Source organism: Podarcis muralis, chromosome 10 (assembly GCF_964188315.1).
Source record: "Podarcis muralis chromosome 10, rPodMur119.hap1.1, whole genome shotgun sequence".
NCBI classification, from domain to species: domain Eukaryota; kingdom Metazoa; phylum Chordata; class Lepidosauria; order Squamata; family Lacertidae; genus Podarcis; species Podarcis muralis.
In genome coordinates, this window is record NC_135664.1 from 72,069,230 (window position 1) to 72,093,616 (window position 24,387).

At 48.3% G+C, this 24,387-nt stretch overlaps 1 protein-coding gene across 1 annotated transcript in view; it reads right to left on the minus strand.

Annotated features, from left to right (window-relative positions):
* The window catches only part of SMO (smoothened, frizzled class receptor), a 35,252-nt gene extending 16,014 nt beyond the window's left edge, over positions 1–19,238 (minus strand). Inside the window, exons 1-8 of the mRNA XM_028746014.2 lie at positions 18,420–19,238; positions 12,383–12,588; positions 9,384–9,593; positions 8,125–8,297; positions 5,241–5,460; positions 1,161–1,284; positions 877–969; positions 95–203 (exon numbers count right to left, since the gene is read on the minus strand). Of these exons, the coding sequence (XP_028601847.2) occupies positions 95–203; positions 877–969; positions 1,161–1,284; positions 5,241–5,460; positions 8,125–8,297; positions 9,384–9,593; positions 12,383–12,588; positions 18,420–18,705 (1,421 nt within the window). The 5' untranslated portion in view covers positions 18,706–19,238. The remainder of the gene's footprint in view (positions 1–94; positions 204–876; positions 970–1,160; positions 1,285–5,240; positions 5,461–8,124; positions 8,298–9,383; positions 9,594–12,382; positions 12,589–18,419) is intronic.
* Positions 19,239–24,387: the final 5,149 nt, after the last annotated feature.

A 24,387-nucleotide genomic window follows, 5' to 3' on the forward strand; every position in this document is an offset into this window, starting at 1 on the left:
GGAACCTATGTAAGGACTCTATATGGGCTCTTGGATACTCCATAAGGGGAAAAAGGGCATTTTTTGTTTACAACAGTGGGCACCCGCTACTCACAAGACGTACTCCCGGAAGCTCCTCTCCCACTCCGCCTGGTTGAAGAAATCGTAGAAGTGGCACCCGAAGGTGATGAAGACGAAGCCAAACGCCAGGAAGCCAAAAATTCCTGCCATGGAGGGAGAAAGAACTTGAGTCCGTCACACGTCCAGCTACTTCAGGGCATGGAGGGGTGCAGATATCCAGAGCGTGGGGGTCAGGTGGGATTGCTATGAGGAATTATGAAATATGGAGCAAGCCACTGTGTCTGCTATGAAAGCTTTGCGTTGACTGGGTTCGATTCATTGACAATAGCTTCTGATCGAATCCCACAGGCCTCTCCCCCTCTGCCATTTGCTTTCTAACAGATTGGCGGCTAACAGATTGAGGTTGAATCCTGACAAGACAGAAGTACTATTTTTGGGGGGACAGGAGGCGGGCGGGTGTGGGGGACTCCCTGGTCCTGAATGGGGCAACTGTGTCCCTGAAGGACCAGGTGCGCAGCCTGGGAGTCATTCTGGACTGACAGCTGTCCATGGAGACCTCGCAGGTCAATTCAGGGTCCAGGACAGCTGGTCCTTCAGGAGTAATAAATAATAAAATTTTATTTATATCCCACCCTCCCCAGCCGAAGCTGGGCTCGGAGCAGCTAACAACAGTAAAAATAACACCGTTTACATAAAATCACAATCAATTAATGTTGTCCCAACCTCCTTTTTCTCTGCAGGAACTGTCCCACCCCCACCCCCCCAAAAAAAACCCTACAAGCTACAGAACCTGCCACGCAAGTCCGGCTTACTCACCAAGGCGCAACATCGTCTCATTGATCTTACTGGCGGCTTTTTCGCTCAGGAGACCTGGGTGGTTGCTTTTGATGGAGAACAAGGTCATCACACCTAGGAGGGAAGCGGCAGAATTAATAATAATAATAATAATAATAATAATAATAATAATAATTTATTTTTTATACCCCGCCCATCTGGCTGAGTTTCCCCAGCCACTCTGGGCGGCTCCCAATCAAGTGTTAAAAACGGTAGAGCATTAAATATTAAAAAGCGCCGGAGAGAACAAATTGAGAAGAGCCCACCTCTGATCAGGAAATAGCCACCGATGATCAGCACTAGGCCGATGGGGGCCAGGACAAAACCGGCTCGGTAGCGGTAGTTCTTGTAGCCCACAAAGCAAATGCCGCTCACAGAGTCCCCGTCAACCTGGAGAAGCAAGAGGGAGGGAGGAAAGACAGGTAGAGAAGCCAGAAAGCTTAAAAAAAAAAACTGGAAACAAGTACAGTCATACCTGAGGTTAGATGCTTCAAGGTTGCGTTTTTTCGAGTTTACAGACCGCCGAAACCCGGAAGTACCAGAACGGGTTACTGCCGGGTTTCGGCAGTTGTGCATGAGCAGAAGCGCTAAACTGCGCTTTGCACATGCGCAGAAGCGCTGAATCGCAATCCGCACGTGGGCAGACAGGCCACTGCGGGTTGTGAATACTGCAGGTTGCGAACGTGCATCCCGCACAGATCACGTTCACAACCTGAGTGTCCACTGTACCTAAAACACAACAGCTTTCTGTCCCCTCCTGCCTACAAAGTATTAAGTATTTTCCTCTCTCCTGTGACGCCGGAACTCGTGGCGATTAAATGAAGATGACTGGTCGGAGATTCGGGACACAACTATTTGAAAAAATATCAAGAATGACCAGAAATTGTTCTTATATGCAACAACAGGGGCGAGGTTATTGTTAGCCCAGGTTTGGAAACAACAGCAATTGCCAACAGTAGAAGAATGGCGACAGAAGGTAATGGAATGTGCAGAAATAGCTAAATTAACAGGGAAAATTAGACAACAGGCCAATGAAACATTTCGAAAAGAATGGGGAAAATTTATGTCATACATAGGAAGGATAAGGTGAAATAGTGAAACCAGTAGGATTGAAATAAACCTCATAATGTGAAATACAAAGAAAATTTCTGGATAAAGAAAATAATAAAAAGTAAAATGTATAATCTGATTAATCTAACCAGTGGTAGTTGTAAATGAATACAGACAGACAATAAGAATTGTATATACAGGAGGATTTATTTGACTATAGACACTCTATGGAGAAATACAAAAGAAGAACAATAATATACAATACGGATGAAGACAATGCAAAAAATTTAGATGAGATATAAAAAGCCAGAAGAAGGAAGGAAGGAAGTCAGCTCTGGGGAGCAAATAAAAATGTAAAATGTAATACAGTATGTCTATGTGGAGTATGTAAATGAAAATCAATAAAGAATATTTTGGGGGGGGGGAAGTATAGTCATAATAAAAATTATAAAAGAATAAAGTAACTTCATTATTTATTGCTAAGTATGATTTATAATTTGTTTATTTATGAAAAGGATTTAATAGTAGTAATTACAATAACAAAATGCAATATCAGAGAGTAAGTTGGAAAACCATCAGTCCAGGAGGTTGGAAGTCTTAGGCTGTTATGGCCAAATGTTTGCTATGCTATATATATATATATATGTCGGATGTTACGTTTAAAAATACGTGTAAAAACCAAAAAAGTTATGATAAAAAAGAAAAAAGTATTATAGTCAAGCACAGGCAGGATTCGAGATAGGAGCAGCAGCAGAAAAATGATAAAGTAATTATATTAGAGGGGTTTCTGTAACAGATAAAGCGTTTCTACACAGGAGGAAAGGGTTTGAACAAAAGCATTGTGCAGGTGTGAGTGGGAAGTCAATTCATGAATGTGTGAGTAAACCTCTTTTATATATACTGTACACAAGATTGTGTCGTGTCTATTCTTTTTATAAGGGAAATCAAATGAATCAAATATTGAGAAGCTTAAACAAGCTTGCAACAAGCTAACCACTGTGTGTTTAAAAGGGGAATGTTAAAACTCTGCTAAGTTATAGAACTTGCTATTACAAGTTAGGAAGGATATTAATAAACAATATACCCTCTCCTGCCTCCCTGAACATTCCCACATGAACAGCTTAGGGAGTTCTGGGGTCGCCTGAACCACCATATCCCAGCTCAGTTGCCAAGATAATTTGCAGGAGTGTCGCTGGACCATTCTCCAAGCTGTCGAGGCTCATTTGACAACAACGTAGGAACTTAAGAAACACCTGTTAGATGAGGCCAAGGGTCCATACTGTTGGGAAACTGCGTAGTGCAGCTACTAACACAGAGTCAATTAAGGTTTGGCAGACAGCCAGAAGGCAATCTGAAGGAGTAAGTCTGCCTGGTGATAACAGAGGCATGGAGACAGCTCCCTGATTGGTCAAGCTCTCTCAAGGGAGTGATAATTAATGGCCTACTAACTGTTAGTTCAGTGTTCATGTTCAGTAGTTCTGTGTGTCAGTGTAGGAGTTGTGAGTCGTGTCAGAGAGAGCTAGCTAAAGATCCGTGTTCTGTTCCTGTAAACAGTCCACTGTATATAATAAACACCCAACTACAAGTTCCTGGCTCCTGCATCGTCTATCCTGTCTGCAGCCAAGTCGCCAATTGCTTCCATGGATTCTGCGTTTACTCTGCTAGGTCTGGCTAAGGTCCTGCAACTAGTCGGAAAGTTGCAAAACACCAAATCTCTCCCTCTCCTCCTGCAGTTTCCAGCCAATGGCAATTATAAAGCACTGCTGCATCCAACACAATCACTTCCCCGGGATCAGAAGAACAACGCTTTCCCTGGGGGAAATCCAAGCCACCCAGCACACCTGCGCAAAAAGGCCATGGGGGGGGGGGGAACTCCTGTGGCTTTTGTTGCCATATTCTCCATAAAAAATGGAATTTAGCAACTAAGCACACTCTAATGATCTCAAATCAAAGCTTACCTCGTGCCCTATCATGCCTTGAATTTTGGAGGAGAGGGGCATTTCTAAGAACTTTGATCAGCAGGCTTTTTAATGGGGAAGCCAAATACCGTATTTTTTGCTCTATAAGACTCACTTTTTCCCTCCTAAGGGGAAATGTGTGTGTGTCTTATGGAGCGAATGCAGGCTGCGCCGCTATCCCAGAAGCCAGAACAGCAAGAGGGATTGCTGTTTTCACTGCGCAGCGATCCCTCTTGCTGTTCTGGCTTCTGAGATTCAGAATATTTTTTTCTTGTTTTCCTCCTCCAAAAACTAGGTGCGTCTTGTGGTCTGGTGCGTCTTATAGAGCGAAAAATACGGTAGATCATTGCCAGAAACAAAAACCTTTGATAATTCCAAGCAGCCTGATTGGAACAAACGTGAGCTATATTCTCTGCATGTTCTTTTAACAGAGATGAAGTTTGTTTCAATCTTTTTCTACTAGCCCAGGGGTCTGCAACCTTTAAGACAAAAAGAGCCACTTGGACCCGTTTCCGAAGAAAAAAAAAACTGGGAGCCGCAATACTCATCATTATTAAAATAACTTTTTTGTCACTTTTTAAAAATTATTTCTTTGTTTCACCCCTCAGAATTACTCCTCCTCATAGAAATAAACGTTAAATTAACAAGTTACCTTTTTGTGTGTGTGTGTGTGTGTGTGTGTTCTTTACTCCCCTTCAAAACAGTGACCAGCGTACATGCCCCCTTTCAATGCAGTGACCAGCGTACATGCCCCTTACAATGTAGCGGGCAGGCGGGCAGGAAGGTGACGTCGGGACGGTGCGTGACTAACGCACGCACCACCCCCATGCAACGTCACAGCCAGTACAGCGCCCGCCACAGTGGGGAGTGTCGGGGCGCACAGTGCGCCTCCTCCCCTCGCTAGTATCTGCCCCGGAGCCACGGCAAAGGTGTAAAAGAGCCACATGCGGCTCCGGAGCCGCGGGTTGCAGACCCCTGTACTAGCCTAACGTCTTATCACTTAAAATTATGGCTGCCTTCTTATGTAGAAAAGCAATTACCAGTAAATCATCAGTGAATGTCTTCAGCATAACTACTCTGACCTTGGTGGATTTAAAGTGACTTTCCCAAACTGTCACCGGTTGCATTTTTGTTCTAAAAATATGAAGAGCACACGGCAGAAAGTGGTGAAATAACGTGGTCCGTTCTGTCAGGCACTGAACATTCAAGGCAAAACTTCATGCAACTTTCAAAAGAATCCGGATTTACTATGTAAACCACTTTGAGTTCCCATTAGGGGGAAAAGGTGGGATACCAAAATTATAAATAAATAAATAAATAAAATAAAAGTAAATTTACCTGGGCAACCGCCAAAATGGCGACGGTGAGGACGAAGGGAATGGACCAGGTGACCAGGTGGAAGTAGGAGGTTTTCCCCACCAGCGGCTGGTAGGTGGTCCCCAGCGCCTTGAAGGATGTGTGCCAGGCATAGGTGAGCATGACGAACCAGATTACGCCCGACATCAAGGAATAGTAGACGATGACGAAGATAATCACGCAGGAGAGGGTCTCATTGGAGCTGCAGGTAAAGGTCATTTTCTTAAGAAAATGTTTAAATATTATTTCCCCAAAAAAGCCTGAAGCCTTCCTGCTAGGAATTATGGGTAATGAAATTCCCAAAAAAGTCCAGGAGAGTTTTTATGTACAGGTGCCGCCGGAATTTTAACTGCAAAATTTTGGAAGGGAGAGCATATCCAAATCAGACTGGCGAAATAAATTAAGAGAGTACACTGAACTGGCGAGACTATCAGCAAGGCTACGAGATGTTACAGGTGAGAAATTGATCAGAGAGTGGGACATATACAGAGCCTGCGTAAAAGAACATTGTCAAAATATTAATCAGTTGGCAGATTTCAATTGAACCTCTGTGCGCAAACAGGATCGTTTTACAAAATTTAAAGTAAGTTAAACGACATGGAGAAAATAAAGTTAAGCGCGTATTCAAGGGATTTATTTTGAGAACAAAGCAAGTTTCAATTAAGGAAGTACCGTTCGCTCCATAAGACGCACTTTTGTCCTCCTAAAAAGTAAGGGGAAATGTCTGTGCGTCTTACGGAGCGAATGTGTGGTCCCTGGAGCCGAATTGCCCAGGGGCAAAAAGCAGATTGTGTTTTTTTGTGTTTTTTTTTAGAAAGAGGGAAGGGGGTGTTGAAACAAAGCCGCTGATTGGCAAGCGATCGGGAGGGAGATAAGGGACGCTAGCAATAAAGGAGGCTGCCTGGGAGTGGGGAGGTAAAAGCACATGGATCCTCAGGATCTGGGGAGGAGACAGGAAGACTAAAGCAATGAGGAGAGAAATTAGAAGAAAAGGAGGAGCAAAAAAACTGCTTGGAGGGAAGGGAGTGTTGAAAGGAAGCAGCTGATCAGTAAGCGATCGGGAGGGAGATAAGGGACGCTAGAGATAAAGGAGGCTGCCTGGGAGGGGGGAGGTAAAAGCACATGGATCCTCAGGATTTTTGCCTTGGGTCACCCCAAATTCACCATCATATCACTGTTGTGTGGGGCCGCAATGGCGCAAAAACCTGGTTACAAAGCACCGATCCACATGGATCCTCAGATAATGATTGTTTATTTTTATGCTCATCTTTATTTTGTCTTTAACAAATATCTTTGTTATACAATTTTCAGCTAATAAATAAAGCATTTTAAAAGCCCCCCCCAAAAAAAGTTAAAGGAAAGTAAAATCTGCCGGCTGCCCCCACCAGAAGGAAAAGGGCACGCAGCCCAGCCTCTCCAAAGCCCTCCACACCATCCCGTAACAGCCGAGCCGCACCCAAGCAGCTTTGGCCAACCTGGCGCCCCCCAGATGCTCTCATCAGTCCTGGACATTTTGGATTACAATTCCCATCAGGACCAGAGGACACCAAACTGGGAGCAGCAGCTAATGTTGCAGAAGATGGAATCAGGATGCAAGGTGACCATATGAGATGGGAGATCAGCAGAGGCAATTATATTTCATCCAGCAGAGCTTTAACGGTAAAGGTAAGGGGACCTGTTACGTCCAGCCGCGGACGACTCTGGGGTTGTGGCGCTCATCTCGCTTTACTGGCCAAGGGAGCCAGCGTACAGCTTCCGGGTCATGTGGCCAGCATGACTAAGCCGCTTCTGGCGAACCAGAGCAGCGCATGGAAACGCCTTTTACCTTCCCGCCGGAGCGGTGCCTATTTATCTACTTGCACTTTGACGTGCTTTCGAACTGCTAGGTTGGCAGGAGCAGGGACCGAGCAATGGGAGCTCACCCCATCGTGGGGATTTGAACCGCCAACCTTCTGATCGGCTCTGTGGTTTAACCCACAGCGCCACCCTCCAGGAGAGCTTTTCTTTAAGGCAGATGAGCATAATCTCAGTTGCTTGGTCCCTGCTCCTGCCAACCTAGCAGTTCGAAAGCACCCCCGGGTGCAAGTAGATAAATAGGGACCGCTTACCAGCGGGAAGGTAAATGGTGTTCCGTGTGCTGCGCTGGCTCGCCAGAGCAGCTTCGTCACGCTGGCCACGTGACCCGGAAGTGTCTGCGGACAGCGCTGGCCCCCGGCCTCTTGAGTGAGATGGGCGCACAACCCTAGAGTCTGGCAAGACTGGCCCGTACGGGCAGGGGTACCTTTACCTTTACCTTTAACAATAAGTTCAGAATTCAAAAATCAATTTAGGGGGGAAATCCATCCAATAAACATATAGAAGGTGACTGGGCTGCATCCGGCCCCCAGGCCTTAGGTTGCCTACCCCTGACCTAGACAGAAAGAGATAACAGGACCAGGTTAAGCCAACTGTACTTGTTAAGTTGTGGGTGAACATATCAGACAACACAGCGATTCTTCAAACAGCTCTTGTTTATTCACAGGCCAGGACAGAACTGAACTGAAGGGTTCAGTCAGCCTGCTTATATAAAGCTCCAGTACAACGTAACTGTAACAATTTTCTAAAACTATCCAATCACTGAATGTCACTTTCGATCCCTTATTTGCATAACTATCTACAGTATCCCCCTGCTGGCCCAGGGTGAGAACTTCAGTACATAACAGTACTCAGCTTCTCAGAAGGAATAACCCAAACACCACGAACCTTCTGCCTGTTTCTTTCACGCAGAAAAGCTTCCAGAACCCTCTCGAATTACTTAGAAGAGGAAAGATCTCTTAACACATCAGATCAAGACTTTCTGTACTGAGATGTGCAAACTGGTACTTACGTGGGCTCCCCCAATCGCATGGTCCCGTCGGCACGGCACACGATCTCGCTGCGGGCTCCGTCCATGAACTGCGCCAGCCAGCCGATGCTCCCCATGAAGAAGCAGGCGTTGACGTAGAAGAGGATGACCGCCGGGTACCGGTTCGAGTTCTTCCAGTCGGCGAGGAACGTGGCCTGCGGACAGCAGGGAGTTCAATCCTGATCAGTTGGCCTGCACACATCTATTCCCCACTGGAGACGGATTCGCCCAGCCAACGCAGAATGGATTTGATTATCTACATGGGCTCCCAGGACGTTTCCGAGCACAATTCAAAGTGTCGGCACTGACCTTGAAAGTTTGCCGAGGCAAACTCGGTCCTCCAAATGTTCCGGGACTACAACTCCCATCATCCCTAGCTAACAGGGATGATGGGAATTGTAGTCCCAAAACGCCGGGTGGGATGAGTTTGCCTACGCCTGCCCTAAGCTGCCACATTTACCTGAAGGAGCATCTCCACCCCCATCGTTCAGCCCAGACGCTGAGGTCCAGCTCCGAGGGCAAACACCCAGCTTGCAAGCTGTTAAGGGCTTTACAGGTTGACGTCAGGACCTTGAAAGGGGCTCAGTAACTTACCGAGGGCCTTCTCAGTGGTGGCACCCACCCTGTGCAACGCCCTCCCACCAGATGTCAAAGAGAAAAACGACTGCCAGACTTTTAGAAGACATCTGAAGGCAGCCCTCTTTAGGGAAGCTTTTAATGTTTAATAGATTACAGTGGTACCTCTGGTTAAGTACTTAATTTGTTCTGGAGGTCCGTTCTTAACCTGAAACTGTTCTTAACCTGAAGCACCACTTTAGTTAATGGGGCCTCCTGCTGCCGCCGCACCGCCGGAGCCCGATTTCTGTTCTTATCCTGAAGCAAAGTTCTCAACCCGAGGTACTATTTCTCGGTTAGCGGAGTCTGTAACCTGAAGCATATGTAACCCGAGGTACCACTGTATTGTATTTTAATATTCTGTTGGAAGCCACCCAGAGCGGCTGGGGGAATCCAGCCAGATGGGCAGGGTATAAGTAATATATTATTATTATTATTATTATTATTATTATTATTATTATTATTATTATTATTGGGAGCCAGTGCGGATCTTGCAATAATTGCTGCTACATGATGGAAGTCTGGTCGATATTATTGCGGCTGCGTTCTGTGCTAGCCGCAGTGTCTGGACCGTCTCCAAGGGCAGCCCTAAGGACAGTGCACTGTAGTAGTTTAATCCTGCTCACCAAAGTGAAGAAGGTGCAGAAAATGGTGACGGAGCTGAAGGAGGCGATGTAGACGTGCATTTCACGGTGCTCCTTCTCAGTGAAAAGGGGGTTCTGGCACTGGATGCCGCAGCCTTCGACGTCCTCGTACCAACTCTTGGGGTTGTCCGTCCGGACCAGGGGGGCCTCACACTGCCCAGAGCTGTTGAATTTGATGTTCTGGACCTCATTCTGTGCAGTGGAAACAGTGGAAACGGAAATGGGATTAACTGTGGACTACAATTTTGTGGAATCCCAAACTGGAATTAAGATTGCCGGAAGAAAAATCAACAACCTCAGAGATGTAGATGACACAACCTTGATGGCAGAAAGTGAGGAGGAATTAAAGAACCTTTTAATGAGGGTGAAAGAGGAGAGCGCAAAATATGGTCTGAAGCTCAACATCAAAAAAACGAAGATCATGGCCACTGGTCCCATCACCTCCTGGCAAATAGAAGGGGAAGAAATGGAGGCAGTGAGAGATTTTACTTTCTTGGGCTCCATGATCACTGCAGATGGTGACAGCAGTCACGAAATTAAAAGACACCTGCTTCTTGGGAGAAGGGCAATGACAGGCCTAGACAGCATCTTGAGAAGTAGAGACGTCACCTTGCCAACAAAGGTCCGTATAGTTAAAGCCATGGTTTTCCCAGTAGTGATGTATGGAAGTGAGAGCTGGACCATAAAGAAGGCTGATCGCCAAAGAATGGATGCTTTTGAATTCTGGTGCTGGAGGAGACTCTTGAGAGTCCCATGGACTGCAAGAAGACCAAATGCATCCATTCTGAAGGAAATCAGCCCTGAGTGCTCACTGGAAGGACAGATCTTGAAGCTGAGGCTCCAGTACTTTGGCCACCTCATGAGAAGAGAAGACTCCCTGGAGAAGACACTGATGCTGGGAAAGATGGAGGGTACAAGGAGAAGGGGGCGACAGAGGACGAGATGGTTGGATAGTGTTTTCGAGGTTACCAGCATGAGTCTGACCAAACTGCGGGAAGTAGTGGAGGACAGAGGTGCCTGGCGTGCTCTGGTCCATGGGGTCACGAAGAGTCGGACACGACTAAACGACTAAACAACAACAACAACAACAACAATTTTGTGGTACAAAAGTGGTATTACCTGTAAGGTTATATCATATTACATAATCTGGAATTAGGAAATGTGGAGTGATGGGAACATACAGTCATATGTGGTGGGACTGTCCGTTAGTTAATGAATTCTGGAAACAGACTGGTATAGAAATATCGGGAAATGTGGGTAGGATGGTGAAAATATCTAAATTAATGGTTCTTTTTAGCCTGAGTAGCACTTAGAAACAAAAGAGGAATGTAAATGGGTAAAATTGATGGTAATTGCAGCCAGACAGGTTATAGCGAGTAACCGGAAAAATGCAGAAGAGCTTGGGGTGAACCAATGGAGGGGGAAAATGGAAAATATTATAATCTTAGAATATCTAACTGTGAAGATAGATAAAATGGTTTAAGGTCAGTGAGGAGGAGGAGGATTGGTTTGAGAAGATATTGAGTTATTTGGGCAGGTTTGAACAATTTGGGGCAATTAAAACGTTGAAAGTTAAACAAACCTTGTGGAGGGAGGAGTGTTAAGGTTTATAGAATTGTACATATGGTTAATTCGAATATGTTATTATTGATTATGTATACCCAATGTATCAGCCGCTTGGAGGGGTTTTCACTGTTTGTTTTCAATGTTTGTGTTTTGGTTGTCGGTAAAAATAAAAAAATGAAAAATGAAACAAAACTGTGGACTACGGCAGAGGTTTTTAAACTGTGGCGGCCCAGGAATCTCCACGTGGTGGCAACTGCCAGTGGCAAAACGCTGACCTCGATCACCCCAGATGTTCTGGAGCACATTTTCCACTGAGAAATGAACAGGGGCTTTCTGTCTCAGCTGATCTCCGTTAGGATATAGTTCCATCCCACCTTAAAAGGGTATAGGCAGGACTGTGTGTGTCACATGCCTGTTTACCTCCAGCAGAGTCTGCTTGTATATAGCTTTTGGGTTACTGCTGTTTTGCTGGAGACGAAGGGAAGCAGACATGTTTTCCTCTGTTCCCTGACCTGGCCACAGTGATCCATGCAATGGTCACCTCCAGGCTTGACTACTGTAATTCGCTCTACGCGGGGCTGCCCTTGAAGCTGTCCCAGAAACTCCAGCGGGTGCAGAATGCTGCAGTGACGCTCCTCACGGGGTCCCTGCCATGGGAGCATATTCACCCAGTGCTTTACCAGTTGCACTGGCTCCTGGTGGAGTACAGGGTCAGGTTCAAGGTGCTGGTTTTGACCTTTAAAGCCCTTCGCGGCCCAGGAACCTCATACCTACGGGACCGCCTCTCCTGGTATGCCCCATGGAGGACCTTAAGGTCCATAAATAGCAACACACTAGAGGTCCTGGGCCCTAAGGAAGTTAGGTTAGCCTCAACCAGAGCCAGGGCCTTCTCAACACTGGCCCCGGCCTGGTGGAACACTCTGTCTCTTGAGACCAGGGCCCTGCGGGATCTGATCTCTTTCCGGAGGGCCTGTAAGACAAGAGTTGTTCCGCCTGGCCTTTGGCTTAGAATCAGTTTGATCCCCTCCCCCTCTTTCTTTTTCCTTTCTCCTCCTATGAAGAGATTACTCCTTAATTGTTTTAATGTTGTATCTTAATCTTTTAAATTGTATTTTAATCAACTTGTTTTTATTATTGGTTGTTAGCCGCCCTGAGCCCAGTCTTGGCTGGGGAGGGCGGGGTATAAATAAAAAAATATTATTATTACTATTGTTATTATTATTATTATCTGAGCCTCATGTCGCTCTTTGATGCTGTTCCAAGGGAGATCGGCTGCCGGCCGGTGGCTGGAGCCAGCTGGGGGCCTTGCCTGATGCCCCCGTCTTCCCGGCAGTATCCCAACTCCCCCCCCCCCGACTGCAGCTCCCCCTACAGGACGTCCCGGTGCCAGCCCCCACAGCTCCCTGCTCTCGTACCGGACAGCCTTCAGGAAAGCGATCCGTGGTGCACTTGAGGAAGTCCGGCCAGCCTCGTTCTCGTTCCACGATGGTGCAAGGTCCCCGGGTAGCTTGGCAGAGGGTCTGGCTGGGCAGCTCAACTTGGCCATCCTCACACTTGGGCATGTACACGGCGCAGAGGAGGGGCTGGATCACGTCCCAGCAGCGGGGGGCATTTCGTAAACCTTGAAATAAAAAGAGAGAGAGACAGGAGTCAATCATCCCTCGACATCTGTTATTGGCAATCCCTGTCCCCTTAACAAATATATAAAAGCTTCTTTCTCCAGAGGCCACTGGGGCCTGGAACCTGCAACAACAACAACAACAACATATTATTTATACCCCGCCCGCCAACAACAATAATAATAATAATATATTATTTATACCCCGCCCGCCAGCAAAGGTCCGTATAGTTCAAGCTCTGGTTTTCCCAGTAGCGATGTATGGAAGTGAGAGCTGGACCATAAAGAAGGCTGATCGCCAAAGAATGGATGCTTTTGAATTCTGGTGCTGGAGGAGACTCTTGAGAGTCCCATGGAGTGCAAGAAGATCAAACCGATCCATTCTGAAGGAAATCAGCCCTGAGTGCTTATTGGAAGGACAGATCCTGAAGCTGAGGCTCCAAGACTTTGGCCACTTCATGAGAAGAGAAGACTCCCTGGAGAAGACCCTGATGTTGGGAAAGATGGAGGGCACAAGGAGAAGGGGACCACAGAGGACGAGATGGTGGGACAGTGTTCTCGAAGCTACCAGCATGAGTTTGACCAAACTGCAGGAGGCAGTGGAAGACAGGAGGGCCTGGCGTGCTCTGGTCCAGGGGGTCACGAAGAGTCGGACACGACTAAACGACTAAACAACAACAACACCCCACCCACCTGGCTGGGTTTCCCCAGCCACTCTGGGCAGCTTCCAACAGATTAAAATACAATAACCTATTAAACGTTAAAAGCTTCCCTAAACAGGGCTGCCTTCAGATGTCTTCTAAAAGTCTGGTAGTTGTTTTTCTCTTTGACATCTGGTGGGAGGGCGTTCCACAGGGCGGGCACCACCACCGAGGAGGCCCTCTGCCTGGTTCCCTGTAACTTGCTAAAATGCACGTGCTTTAAAAGTTATAAAAGAAACAAAGAATTGCCAAGCTAGCTGACCGGCTACTCAAAACACCGTATTTGAACACAGAAAAGTTGCAGCTCCTCCGATGGCCAAGATCCAAGGTAGCTGAGGCTGTGAGCCGTTGGGCAAGAGCGTAACTTAAGAGGCACCTCAGTCCAAGAAGGATATTGACAAGCTGGAAAGTGTGCAGAGGAGGGCAACCAAGATGATCAAGGGTCTGGAAACCAAGCCTGATGAGGAACGGTTGAAGGAGCTGGGTATGTTTAGCCTGGAAAGGAGGAGACCGGGAGGAGATACGAGAGCCATCTTCCAATATCTTAAGGGCTGTCCCTTGGAAGATGGAGCAAACTTGCTTTCTCCTGCTCCAGAGTAGGACCAATGGCTTCAAGTTGCAAGAACGGAGCTGTTCGACAGTAGAATGGATAATACAGTGATACCTCGGGTTAAGTACTTACCGTATTTTTCGTCCCATAGGACGCACCTAGTTTTTTGGGGGGGAAATAAAGGAATTTTTCCCCCCTTTATTTCCCCCCCAAAAGCAGGTCGTGGAAACCGAACCAGGTCGAGGAACAGTGGGATGCTGGCGCTGCGCCTCCCTGCTGTCCCCCGAGCTTGTGGGGCTGGCCGATGTCTGTCCGGCTCGAGGGGCGCTCTGCTTCAGGGCGCCCCGCCCGCCGGGCGGCAGGCTGCTATCCGCAGCGTGGGGAGCCCTGCAGGGAACTCCTGCAGGGCTCCCCACACTGCAGATGTCTGTCTGACGGGCGGGGCGCTCTGCTTTCAGGGCGCCCGACGCTCCGGGAAGCAGGCTGCTATCCGCAGCCTAGACAGCCCTGCGGGAACTCTCCCAGGGCTGCCTAGGCTGCGGAGCGCGAAAAATACGGTAATTCGTTCCGGAGGTCCGTACTTAACCTGAAACTGTTCTTAACCTGAAGCACCACTTTAGCTAATGGGGCCTCCTGCTGCTGCCGCGCCGCCAGAGCCCGATTTCTGTTCTTATCCTGAAGCAAAGTTCTTAAACTGAAGCACTATTTCTGGCTTAGTGGAGTATGTAACCTGAAGCATATGTAACCCGAGGTTCCACAATAATAATAATAATAATAATAATAATAATAATAATAATAATAATAATTTATTTATACCCCGCCCATCCGGCTGGGTTTCCCCAGCCACTCTGGGCGGCCTCCAACTGAATATTAAAATACAATAATCTATTAAACATTAAACATGACCTTGGAAGGTGGTAATCGTTCCTTCACTGGAAGTTTTCAAACACTGGAAGTTATATAGAGGGCATGACCAGAATAACAGCTGCCCAAGTACTTGCAGAGAGAGACAAGAAGATATATCTGTGTGGGATCAACAGGAAATTATTGGCGTGTTTTGTGCCCCTTCCATGACCGGATCCTTTTTCTGCCTCTTGAGAAAAAGATCAATAGAAGCAGAAAAGAAACAGCAAAAGGCAAGCCATTCGCAGAGATCCTTCACGTAGGAGGAAACAGCTTAAGTGTTTATTGAAACTTTCGCAATACATGCCCTTTCAAAAGTCATTTGGGGAGACTTTGGATGTTCCCTGTTCTGTTCCATAAATACTACAGTTGAACCATCATTTCAAGGCTGCCATTGCCTATTTTGAAGGAGGAATGTTCAAAACATCTCACCTCAAGATGTCTAAGGGCAGAAACTGCGCACAGCAGATCTGTTTGTGCCAGGAGGTGAGCCTGTGAAGAGACATGACTACATCCACAAGTTGTGTCTGGGACTTTTTGACTCCTTGGAGGAGGGACTGGTATATTTTGGAAGGGGGGGGAGGACCTGGAATTATGCAAATATGTCTGGGAAACAGAAATCTTGAAATTGAAGAGAGACCAAAGCCTAGGTCCAGTATGTCTGAAGGAGCGTCTCCACCCTCATCGTTCTCCCGGGACACTGAGGTCCAGTGCTGAGGGCCTTCTGGCTGTTCCCTCACTGCAAGAAGCCAAGTTACAGGGAACCAGGCAGAGGGCCTTCTTGGTAGTGGCTCCTGCCCACCAGTCTTGGCTGGGGAGGGCGGGGTATAAATAAATTATTATTATTATTATTATTATTATTATTATTATTATTACCTGTGTAGGAAACCTGCCCATTGTTTCATAGGCCTGAGATTGCTGCCTGCAGATTATTTCCAACCTTGTGATATATGCCCACTACCTTGATGGATGCCCTTCTTACCTGTCTGCACATCACCCCTGCCGGGTGTCCAGCCTGCTGTGCTGGGGAGGGAAGTCAGACCCTCCCAGAGAGCAATATGTGCGCCCTACAAATCCCTGCACAGGCCTGAATCACCCCCTGCAGAGCCTACTATGCGTGGGGCCTTGGGACATGCGCTCTGCACATGCTCAGAGGCCCTCTTGCTGCTTAGGAAGCAAGATTTATTTACCTCCATCTCCGGCATGGGTAACTGCTCCCCAGACTCTGCCTCTTCCTTCCACGGCCCCCACCCCTTCCCAGCCCCCACAGAGTGCTCTTTCTTGGGCCTGGGGTTGCCACCTGTCCTGCATAATGCAGGATTGTCCCATATTTCAATGTCCACGGCTACGTCCAGCATTGACACAGTTTTACCCTTTACAGTGGTGCCTCGCAAGACGAAATTAATTCGTTCCGCGAGTTTTTTTGTCTTGCAATTTTTTTCGTCTTGCGAAGCACGGTGTCGGGAAAGTTTTGGAAAAGCTTCAAAAATCACCAAAGTCTTCAAAAATCTCAAAAAAGGCTACCACACCGCGTGCTATGAGTTGCTCCTCGAAGTCAAGTCGCAACTGTATTAACGGTGTTAAGAAAAAGGAAACAAACTTGCAAGACGTTTCCGTCTTGCGAAGCAAGCCCATAGGGAAAATCGTCTTGCGAAGCAGCTCAAAAAACCAAAAACCCTTTCGTCTTGCAAGTTTTTTGTCTTGCGAGGCATTCGTCTTGCGAGGTACCACTGTATTTCCGAGCACAATTCAAAGTGTTGGTGCTGACCTTTAAAGCCCTAAACGGCCCTGTATCCCTGAAGGAGCATCTCCACCCCCATCATTCTGCCCGGACACTGAGGTCCAGCGTCGAGGGCCTTCTGGCAGTTCCCTCCCTACAAGAAGTGAGGTTACAGGGAACCAGGCAGAGGGCCTTCTCGGTGGTGGCGCCCGCCCTGTGGAACGCCCTCCCAGCTGATGTCAAAGAGAAAAACAACTACCAGACTTTTAGAAGACATCTGAAGGCAGCCCTCTTTAAGGAAGTTTTTAACGTGTGACATCTTAGTGTATTTTTGGTCTTTGTTGGAAGCTGCCCAGAGTGGCTGGGGAAACCCAGCCAGATGGGCGGGGTACCAATAATAAATTATTATTATAAAAAATTATTATTATTTCAGGTGCCCTCCACCTTCCTCCCTCTCTGCCAAGCTAGGGACCCTCTCCAAATGCATGTGCTTAAAAAGATGTGTGGAAGGTCTTCCACAGAGGTCTTCCAGCTATGGGTTGCCAAACACAGGCAGATGTACCAATTCATGTGTAAAGGTAAAGGTACCCCTGCCCGTACGGGCCAGTCTTGCCAGACTCTGGGGTTGTGGCGCTCATCTCACTCTAAAGGCCGGGAGCCAGTGCTGTCTGCAGACACTTCCGGGTCACGTGGCCAGCGTGACGAAGCTGCTCTGGCGAGCCAGAGCCGCACACGGAAACGCCGTTTACCTTCCTGCTAGTAAGCGGTCCCCATTTATCTACTTGCACCCAGGGGTGCTTTCAAACTGCTAGGTTGGCAGGAGCAGGGACCGAGCAACAGGAGCTCACCCCGTCATGGGGATTCGAACCGCCGACCATGCGATCGGCAAGTCCTAGGCGCTGTGGTTTTACCCACAGCGCCACCAGCGTCCCAGGTGTCTGTGTGGCTAATTCTAGAGGGGCCATCCTGGAAGGCTGCAAAAGATCGCAATGGATTGCTCTAAAGTCACAACACCACCAGATTTTTGGGGGTGAGGGAATCGTCCCCCAACCGCAGCGTCCTGTATTTTGCCAGAACTGAGGTGGCGATCCTACACCCCGGCGTCACGGGTGCCAACTCCCTGGGGCCCTGGGTGCAAGAGCATGCACAAAATCCCCCATGGAGGGATTAGGACCCTCGTACCGACGGGACCTCGTTCCTCACGGCCTAGTACCGTCATACCTACGGGACTGCCTCTCCCGGTATGCCCCACGGAGGACCTTAAGGTCCATAAATAGCAACACCCTCGAGGTCCCGGGCCCTAAGGAAGTCAGATTAGGCTAAACCAGAGGCAGGGCCTTTTCAGCACTGGCTCCGGCCTGGTGGAACACTCTGTCTCATGAGACCAGGGCCCTGCGGGATCTGATCTCTTTCCGCAGGGCCTGTAAGACAGAGTTGTTCCGCCTGGCCTTTGGCTTGGAGCCAATTTGATTCCCTCCCCCTCTTTTAATGTTTCCATATTTTAATGTTGTCTTTTTATCTTGTTTTGAAGTTGTATTCATTCAACTTGTTTTTATTATTGATGGTTAGCCACCCTGAGCCTGGCCTTGGCTGGGGAGGGCGGGGTATAAATAAAAATTATTGCAGTGGTATGTCAGGTTAAGTACTTAATTTGTTCCGGAGGTCTGTTCTTAACCTGAAACTGTTCTTAACCTGAAGCACCACTTTAGCTAATGGGGCCTCCTGCTGCCGCCACGCTGCCGGAGCCAGATTTCTGTTCTCATCCTGAAGCAAAGTTCTTAACCTGAAGCACTAATTCTGGGTTAGGGGAGTCTGTAACCTGAAGCGTATGTAACCCGAGCTACCACTGTATTATGATGATGATGATGATGATGGAGGGCCAGGCACCCACACATTTTGGCACGCTGCATGGCACCCCCGGTCGCGGGGCTCCCCCACCCCCGTCCAGCAGCCCCCTTACCGGACCACAGGAGCAGCTTGTCGTGCGCCTCCTCTTGCGAGCTGGAGTCCCCGGCCAGGAGGGTGGAGGTGGCGGCGTAGGGCAGCGGAGAGCCCAGGCACACGCTTTGCTGGAGCGCCTCGCATTGCGCCGCGCGCTTGCACCGCTCCTCGCCCCGGCCCGACGGCGCCGCCGCCGCGCTCCCGTTGAGCCTCGAGGCCCCCGCCGCCGCCCCGCCGTCCGGGTCGCCCAGCCCCACGCCCAGCAGCCCCCAAAGCAGCCACCGGACCAGCCCCAAACGGGCCATCGGAGCGCCCGCGCCGCCTGCGCCTCCTCGGGTTTCCCCGGCCGTGCGCCTAGGGCGCACCGGGCTCCGCGCGCAAGGCGCCTCCTCGTCCCGGGAGTCGCGGGCCGGGCTGCATCGGCGTCGCCTGGGCCTGGGCCCCACCGAAGGCCATGATCCGGAGAGCCGCCCCCTCGGCCGAGGCAGCCCCCGGGATGCTTTTTCCGTCCCCCCAAAAAATCAGGAAGGAGCGGGAGAAAGAAAAACTTGGCGCGGACTTTTGCCAAAAAGTTCCCAAGCAGAAGAAAAGCGTTGCAAAGTTTTGGCCGCCTCTTGCGGCAGTTCCTGCCGCCGCCCGCTCCTCCCGCTCCTCCTCCTCCTCCTCTTCGGGCTTCTTTGTTGCTTTTGCTCCTTTCTCAAGAATGCGGGGCCGGGGGAGGGAGCCCAAAAGAGGGAGAGGAGCCCGGGCTCGCCGCCTCCCCCTTCTGCCTCCGCGATGGAAGCGCAGCGGGGGAAGGAGACGCCGAGAGAAAGCGAGCGAAGAAGACCGAGGAGAGGGAGACAGAGAGAGAGAGATCAGACCCACCCACTCCCCCCCAAAAAAACTTGGGGAGCCCAGAGAGGGAAAAAACAAGCAGCCCCGTGTGTGGAGAGAGGGGCTGCCTCGCTCCCCCCCTCCCCCAAAAACACAGGAAAACCCAAAACTTTCCGCCGCCTCCCGACGCGCCCTGGGAGGGGAAAAAAGTTACGTGTCCGTCGGTCACTGTCTAGCGTGACCGAGCGACGGATCTGGGGGGAGGGCAGCGCAGATTTTAAGGAGCCGGCTGGGTTATCCGAGGCAGCCTGTGCCAACCGGGTGCCTTCTATAAGTTTTGGATTACAGCCAGTGCCGGGTTTACGTATAAGCTAAACAAGCTCAAGCTTAGGGTCCCACTCTCTTGGGGCCCCCCAAAAAAATTAAAGGGGGAAAAACTGGATGTACGTTTCCAAAACAGAAGACGAAAAACCAATAAAATAAAAGCTACCTACAGCAAGAGTGTTTTGTGTTGTGTAGGCTGCTATGATGTAAGTCATGGGCTCCGCCTGCTAGCCTGTTCCCTAAAATATCACTGCTTTGCTCCTTTCTATATATAGGGTGCCTACATTCTGCATGGACTGGGTGCATGGCAACATGTGCAAATGGCTTAAGATACCTATTAAAAGGTAAAGGTAAAGGTTAAGGTACCCCTGCCCGTACGGGCCAGTCGTGTCCGACTCTAGGGTTGTGCACCCATCTCACTCAAGAGGCCGAGGGCCAGCGCTGTCCGGAGACACTTCCGGGTCACATGGCCAGCGTGACAAGCTGCATCTGGCGGGCCAGAGCCGCACACGGAAACGCCGTTTACCTTCCCGCTAGTAAGTGGTCCCTATTCATCTACTTGCACCCGGGGGTGCTTTCAAACTGCTAGGTTGGCAGGCGCTGGGACTGAGCAGCGGGAGCGCACCCCGCCGCGGGGATTCGAACCGCCGACCTGACGATCAGCAAGTCCTAGGCACTGAGGTTTTACCCACAGCGCCACCCGCGTCCCGACAAGATACCTATTAGATCCATCAATTACCATATATTCAACACAAAAAACAGCAGCAATTTGTTGTTGACAAAGGACAGCTGGACATCTCAAGGGCCCCATTACCTTCAGGAGCTTAGGGCCTCATCAAACCGAAATCTGTGCCTGACTACAGCCCCGCCCCATGAGCCAATGGAATAGAAATATAATTAATTGATATTATTATTTGTTCAGTTTTTTAAAAAACACCAAATAAAACCCACAACAAACCGGGTTGCTGCATCCTAAGAGGAGACCCATTGAAATTAGTGAATGTGGACCACTTAGGTCTGTTGACTTCATTGGGTCTACTCTATGTAAAAAGTTAGTTGGATAGACTTGTATTTCTTTTCATACCCACCTACACGGTGAATTGAAACAGCAGATTGGCCTCAGAAGACTATGAGAGTCAGGACAGAGGTATTATTATTTATTTGCTTGCTTCCAGAGCGGTTTACACAACAGAGCATCAAAAATAAATAAAATATTAAAATTACTATTAAAATATCATGGAAAATATCGCATAAATTATATTTGACACCAAGGAAAGAAGTTGTCCAGGATAAACCTTCACCGTTCTCCTATCGCAGGCATAGGCAACCTTGGCCCTTCAGATGTTTTGGGACTACAACTCCCATGATCCTTAGCTATCAGGACCAGTGGCCAGGGATGATGGGAACTGTAGTCCCAAACCATCTGGAGGGCCGAGTTTGCCTATGCATGTCCTATAGGTTGGAGAGGGTGAGTGTTGGTCAGCACTTACCTCCATATTGGAAACTGAGATGCCAGGAGATCGGTCAAGGCATACACCCATCTCCAACTTTAGTGCTATTACATATATTATTGGATAGAAATCTGGATACTGATCAGGGCTGGATTAACTATTAAGCAAATAAGCACGTGTTTAGGGCATCATTCCATTGCTGGGTTTTTAACAGTAATGGTCCCAAATTGCTCAGCTGATGTATATTAAAAATCCCAACAGAAAACTGGGCAGCAAGACAGGCCAGATGCCTTATCTCTACTAAGTATAGAAGCAGATTTGTTGTGTAAAATTGGTTCTGAGGATCTGATCAAAGATTGCAATCGGGGGGGGGGGGGGAGAGAACAGGATAATTTTTTTCAAATAGAAATAAAGTGGAAGTATACAAAAAAAAAGCATTATTTTCCATATTTTATGGTTCATTATTGTTTATATTGATCACTGCAGATGGTGACAGCAGTCACAAAATTAAAAGACGCCTGCCTCTTGGGAGAAAAGCAGTGATAAACCTAGACATCAGCCCTGAGTGCTCACTGGAAGGACAGATCCTGAAGCTGAGGCTCCAATACTTTGGCCACCTCATGAGAAGAGAAGACTCCCTGGAAAATACCCTGATGTTGGGAAAGATGGAGGGCACAAGGAGAAGGGGACGGCAGAGGATGAGATGGTTGGACAGTGTTCTCGAAGCTACCAGCATGAGTTTGACCAAACTGCAGGAGGCAGTGGAAGACAGGAGGGCTTTGCGTGCTCTGGTCCAGGGGGTCACAAAGAGTCGGATACGACTAAAGGACTAAACAACAGCAAAGGGATATAATTTGCAGGAATATTAGACATGACTTCTTGATTCAGAGCAAAGTTGGGCCAACATTCCAGTTTGGATCCAAAGAGTCCTTTCTTTCGGTGGAAGGTGCTGTCTCTGTTTAATAAAACTCCTTCCACTGGAAGTATGGAGATTTGTCCAATCACAACCTAAAGTCTCCAATGGTAACCAGCTACATATTTCTACAAATTTCACATGCTAGGCATAGCAGTGTTGGCAATCTACTCTAGCATCTGCCCTATGGATGTTTTGAGCTGCCAATCCCAACAGCCTCAGCTAGCATGGCTTTACTGGCTGGGGCTGATGGGAGTTGAAATCCAAAACATCTGGATGGGCACCAGATTGGAGAAGACTGGACAATTCCCTCAACATCTGGAAAGCAAACGTAACCTGGTTCTGAAAGGGCCATCCCAACCATAACCTGTAAGATAAGGCAGGAACATAAGAACAGCCCTGCTGGACCAGACCAAAGCAGAGTTTCTTGAACCCAGTACCGGGTTTCTTTGGGAAATTTGAAGTCAAACCTAACTGCTAGTTAGTATGTGAAGGGGTTAAGGACCACAGAGTTCTAAATTGCTAGCGTAGTCTCAGTTATATCACACACCCCCTTCTCCTAAGAGTAAGTAAGGCTTGTTTTCTGTTCCGTTTCTCTCTCTCGCTCTCTCCATTCATGCTACACACAACGGAGGCAAACATGCCTGAACATATCCCTTTGCCTGAAACATGTGTCTCAGGCTGCCCTTGCTGGGTTCCCCCCCCCCCAACTAAGAACCTTTGCCTGCATTTTATCATTGTTGCTAAGGGCAATGCATGACTGTAAGTAAAGTATACTTTAAACTTACTTCACTGTGTGGTCTGTTTCTTTGCTGGAGGGGCTGGAGGAGGCCAGTTGCCTCAAGTAGCTGGAACGAGGGGAGTCCCACATATAACACACCAAAGTCATCCTAACGGGATGTCGTTTATTTATTTCATAAGATTTATACACTGCTTGATTGTAAAAACAACCCTCTAAGAAGTTTAAAAGGTTAAAGGGACCCCTGACCATTAGGTTCAGTCGTGACCGACTCTGGGGTTGCGGCGCTCATCTCGCTTTATTGGCCAAGGGAGCCGGCATACAGCTTCCGGGTCATGTGGCCAGCATGACTGAGCCGCTTCTGGCGAACCAGAGCAGAGAATAGAAACGCCATTTACCTTCCCACCGGAGCGGTTCCTATTTATCTACTTGCACTTTGACGTGCTTTCGGACTGCTAGTGTGCTGGTCCGCCTTCAGTACCACCTAAGTACCTGAGTACCCACCTAAGTACTCACCTAAGTGGTACTCAGGATATCACTCAAGAAATCACTCAAGATATCCCTCAAGCAATTAAGGAACAAAAGAAGAAAAGGCACACTAGCCTGGGAACTTCCTCTCTGCCCAGAACATTGGAGGCTATACACCACACCTCCTCAACAGTATTTATAGGAACTCAAACACTGAGATCCTGCTCTGTTCCAGTAACAAGAAGCCGAAAGCACCAGCCTGAAGATGACGAGTGAGACCTCGTCGAAACGTCGCCTAGACACCCCAACTTTTACACGGGAAGACACCCGAGGACACCAAAACCTGCATTCCTGTACCCGTGAAAATCTACGAAAGCAAATATATATATATATATATATATATATATATTAATTAGGTTTTTTTAACATATAATTTCCAACAATCACATAACTTCTTATCTTATACATTGTTTTAGACTTCCATCCACACCTCTGATGATTTTCCATTCTTTATCACTTATTCTGCATTTCTTAATATATCTAATACTCTTAATTATCATCAACTAATAATTCTCCTCATAGTCTTTCTTGCAATATTTTATATAGTTCTCCTTACAAAACTTCTTGCAGTCCTACTAGCGCAATCTGTTCATTACTATTACTTTTCAAATAGTTCGTATATTTACTCCAGACTCCTAATCCCGCAGGTTTTGAATCCTTCCAGTTAATTTATCCAATTCTGCATAGTCCATCAATTTCATTGTTTAACGGTTTTAACAAATGTTTTTATAACTGCAGTGGCTTCCTATATGTTCCTACACGGTGTTGCGGAATCACTTTGAGGACCCTCGTACCTACAGGACCGCCTCTCCTGGTATGTCCCACAGAGGACCTTACGGTCTTCAAGCAAATACATCTTGGAGGTCTCGGGTCACAGGGAGGTTAGGCTGGCCTCAACCAGAACCAGGGCTTTTTTGGCGGTGGCCCCGATCTGGTGGAACGCTCTGTCCCAAGAGACTAGGGCCCTGCGGTACTTGACATCTTTCCACAGGGCCTGCAAGATGGAGCTGTTCCACCAGGCCAGGGGTCTGCAACCCGCGGCTCCGGAGCCGCATGTGGCTCTTTTACACCTTTGCCGTGGCTCCGGGGCGGATACTAGCGAGGGGAGGAGGCGCACTGTGCGCCCCGACACTCCCCTACTGTGGCGGGCGCTGTACTGGCTGTGACGTCGCATGGGGGCGGTGCATGCGTTAGTCACGCACCGTCCCGACGTCAC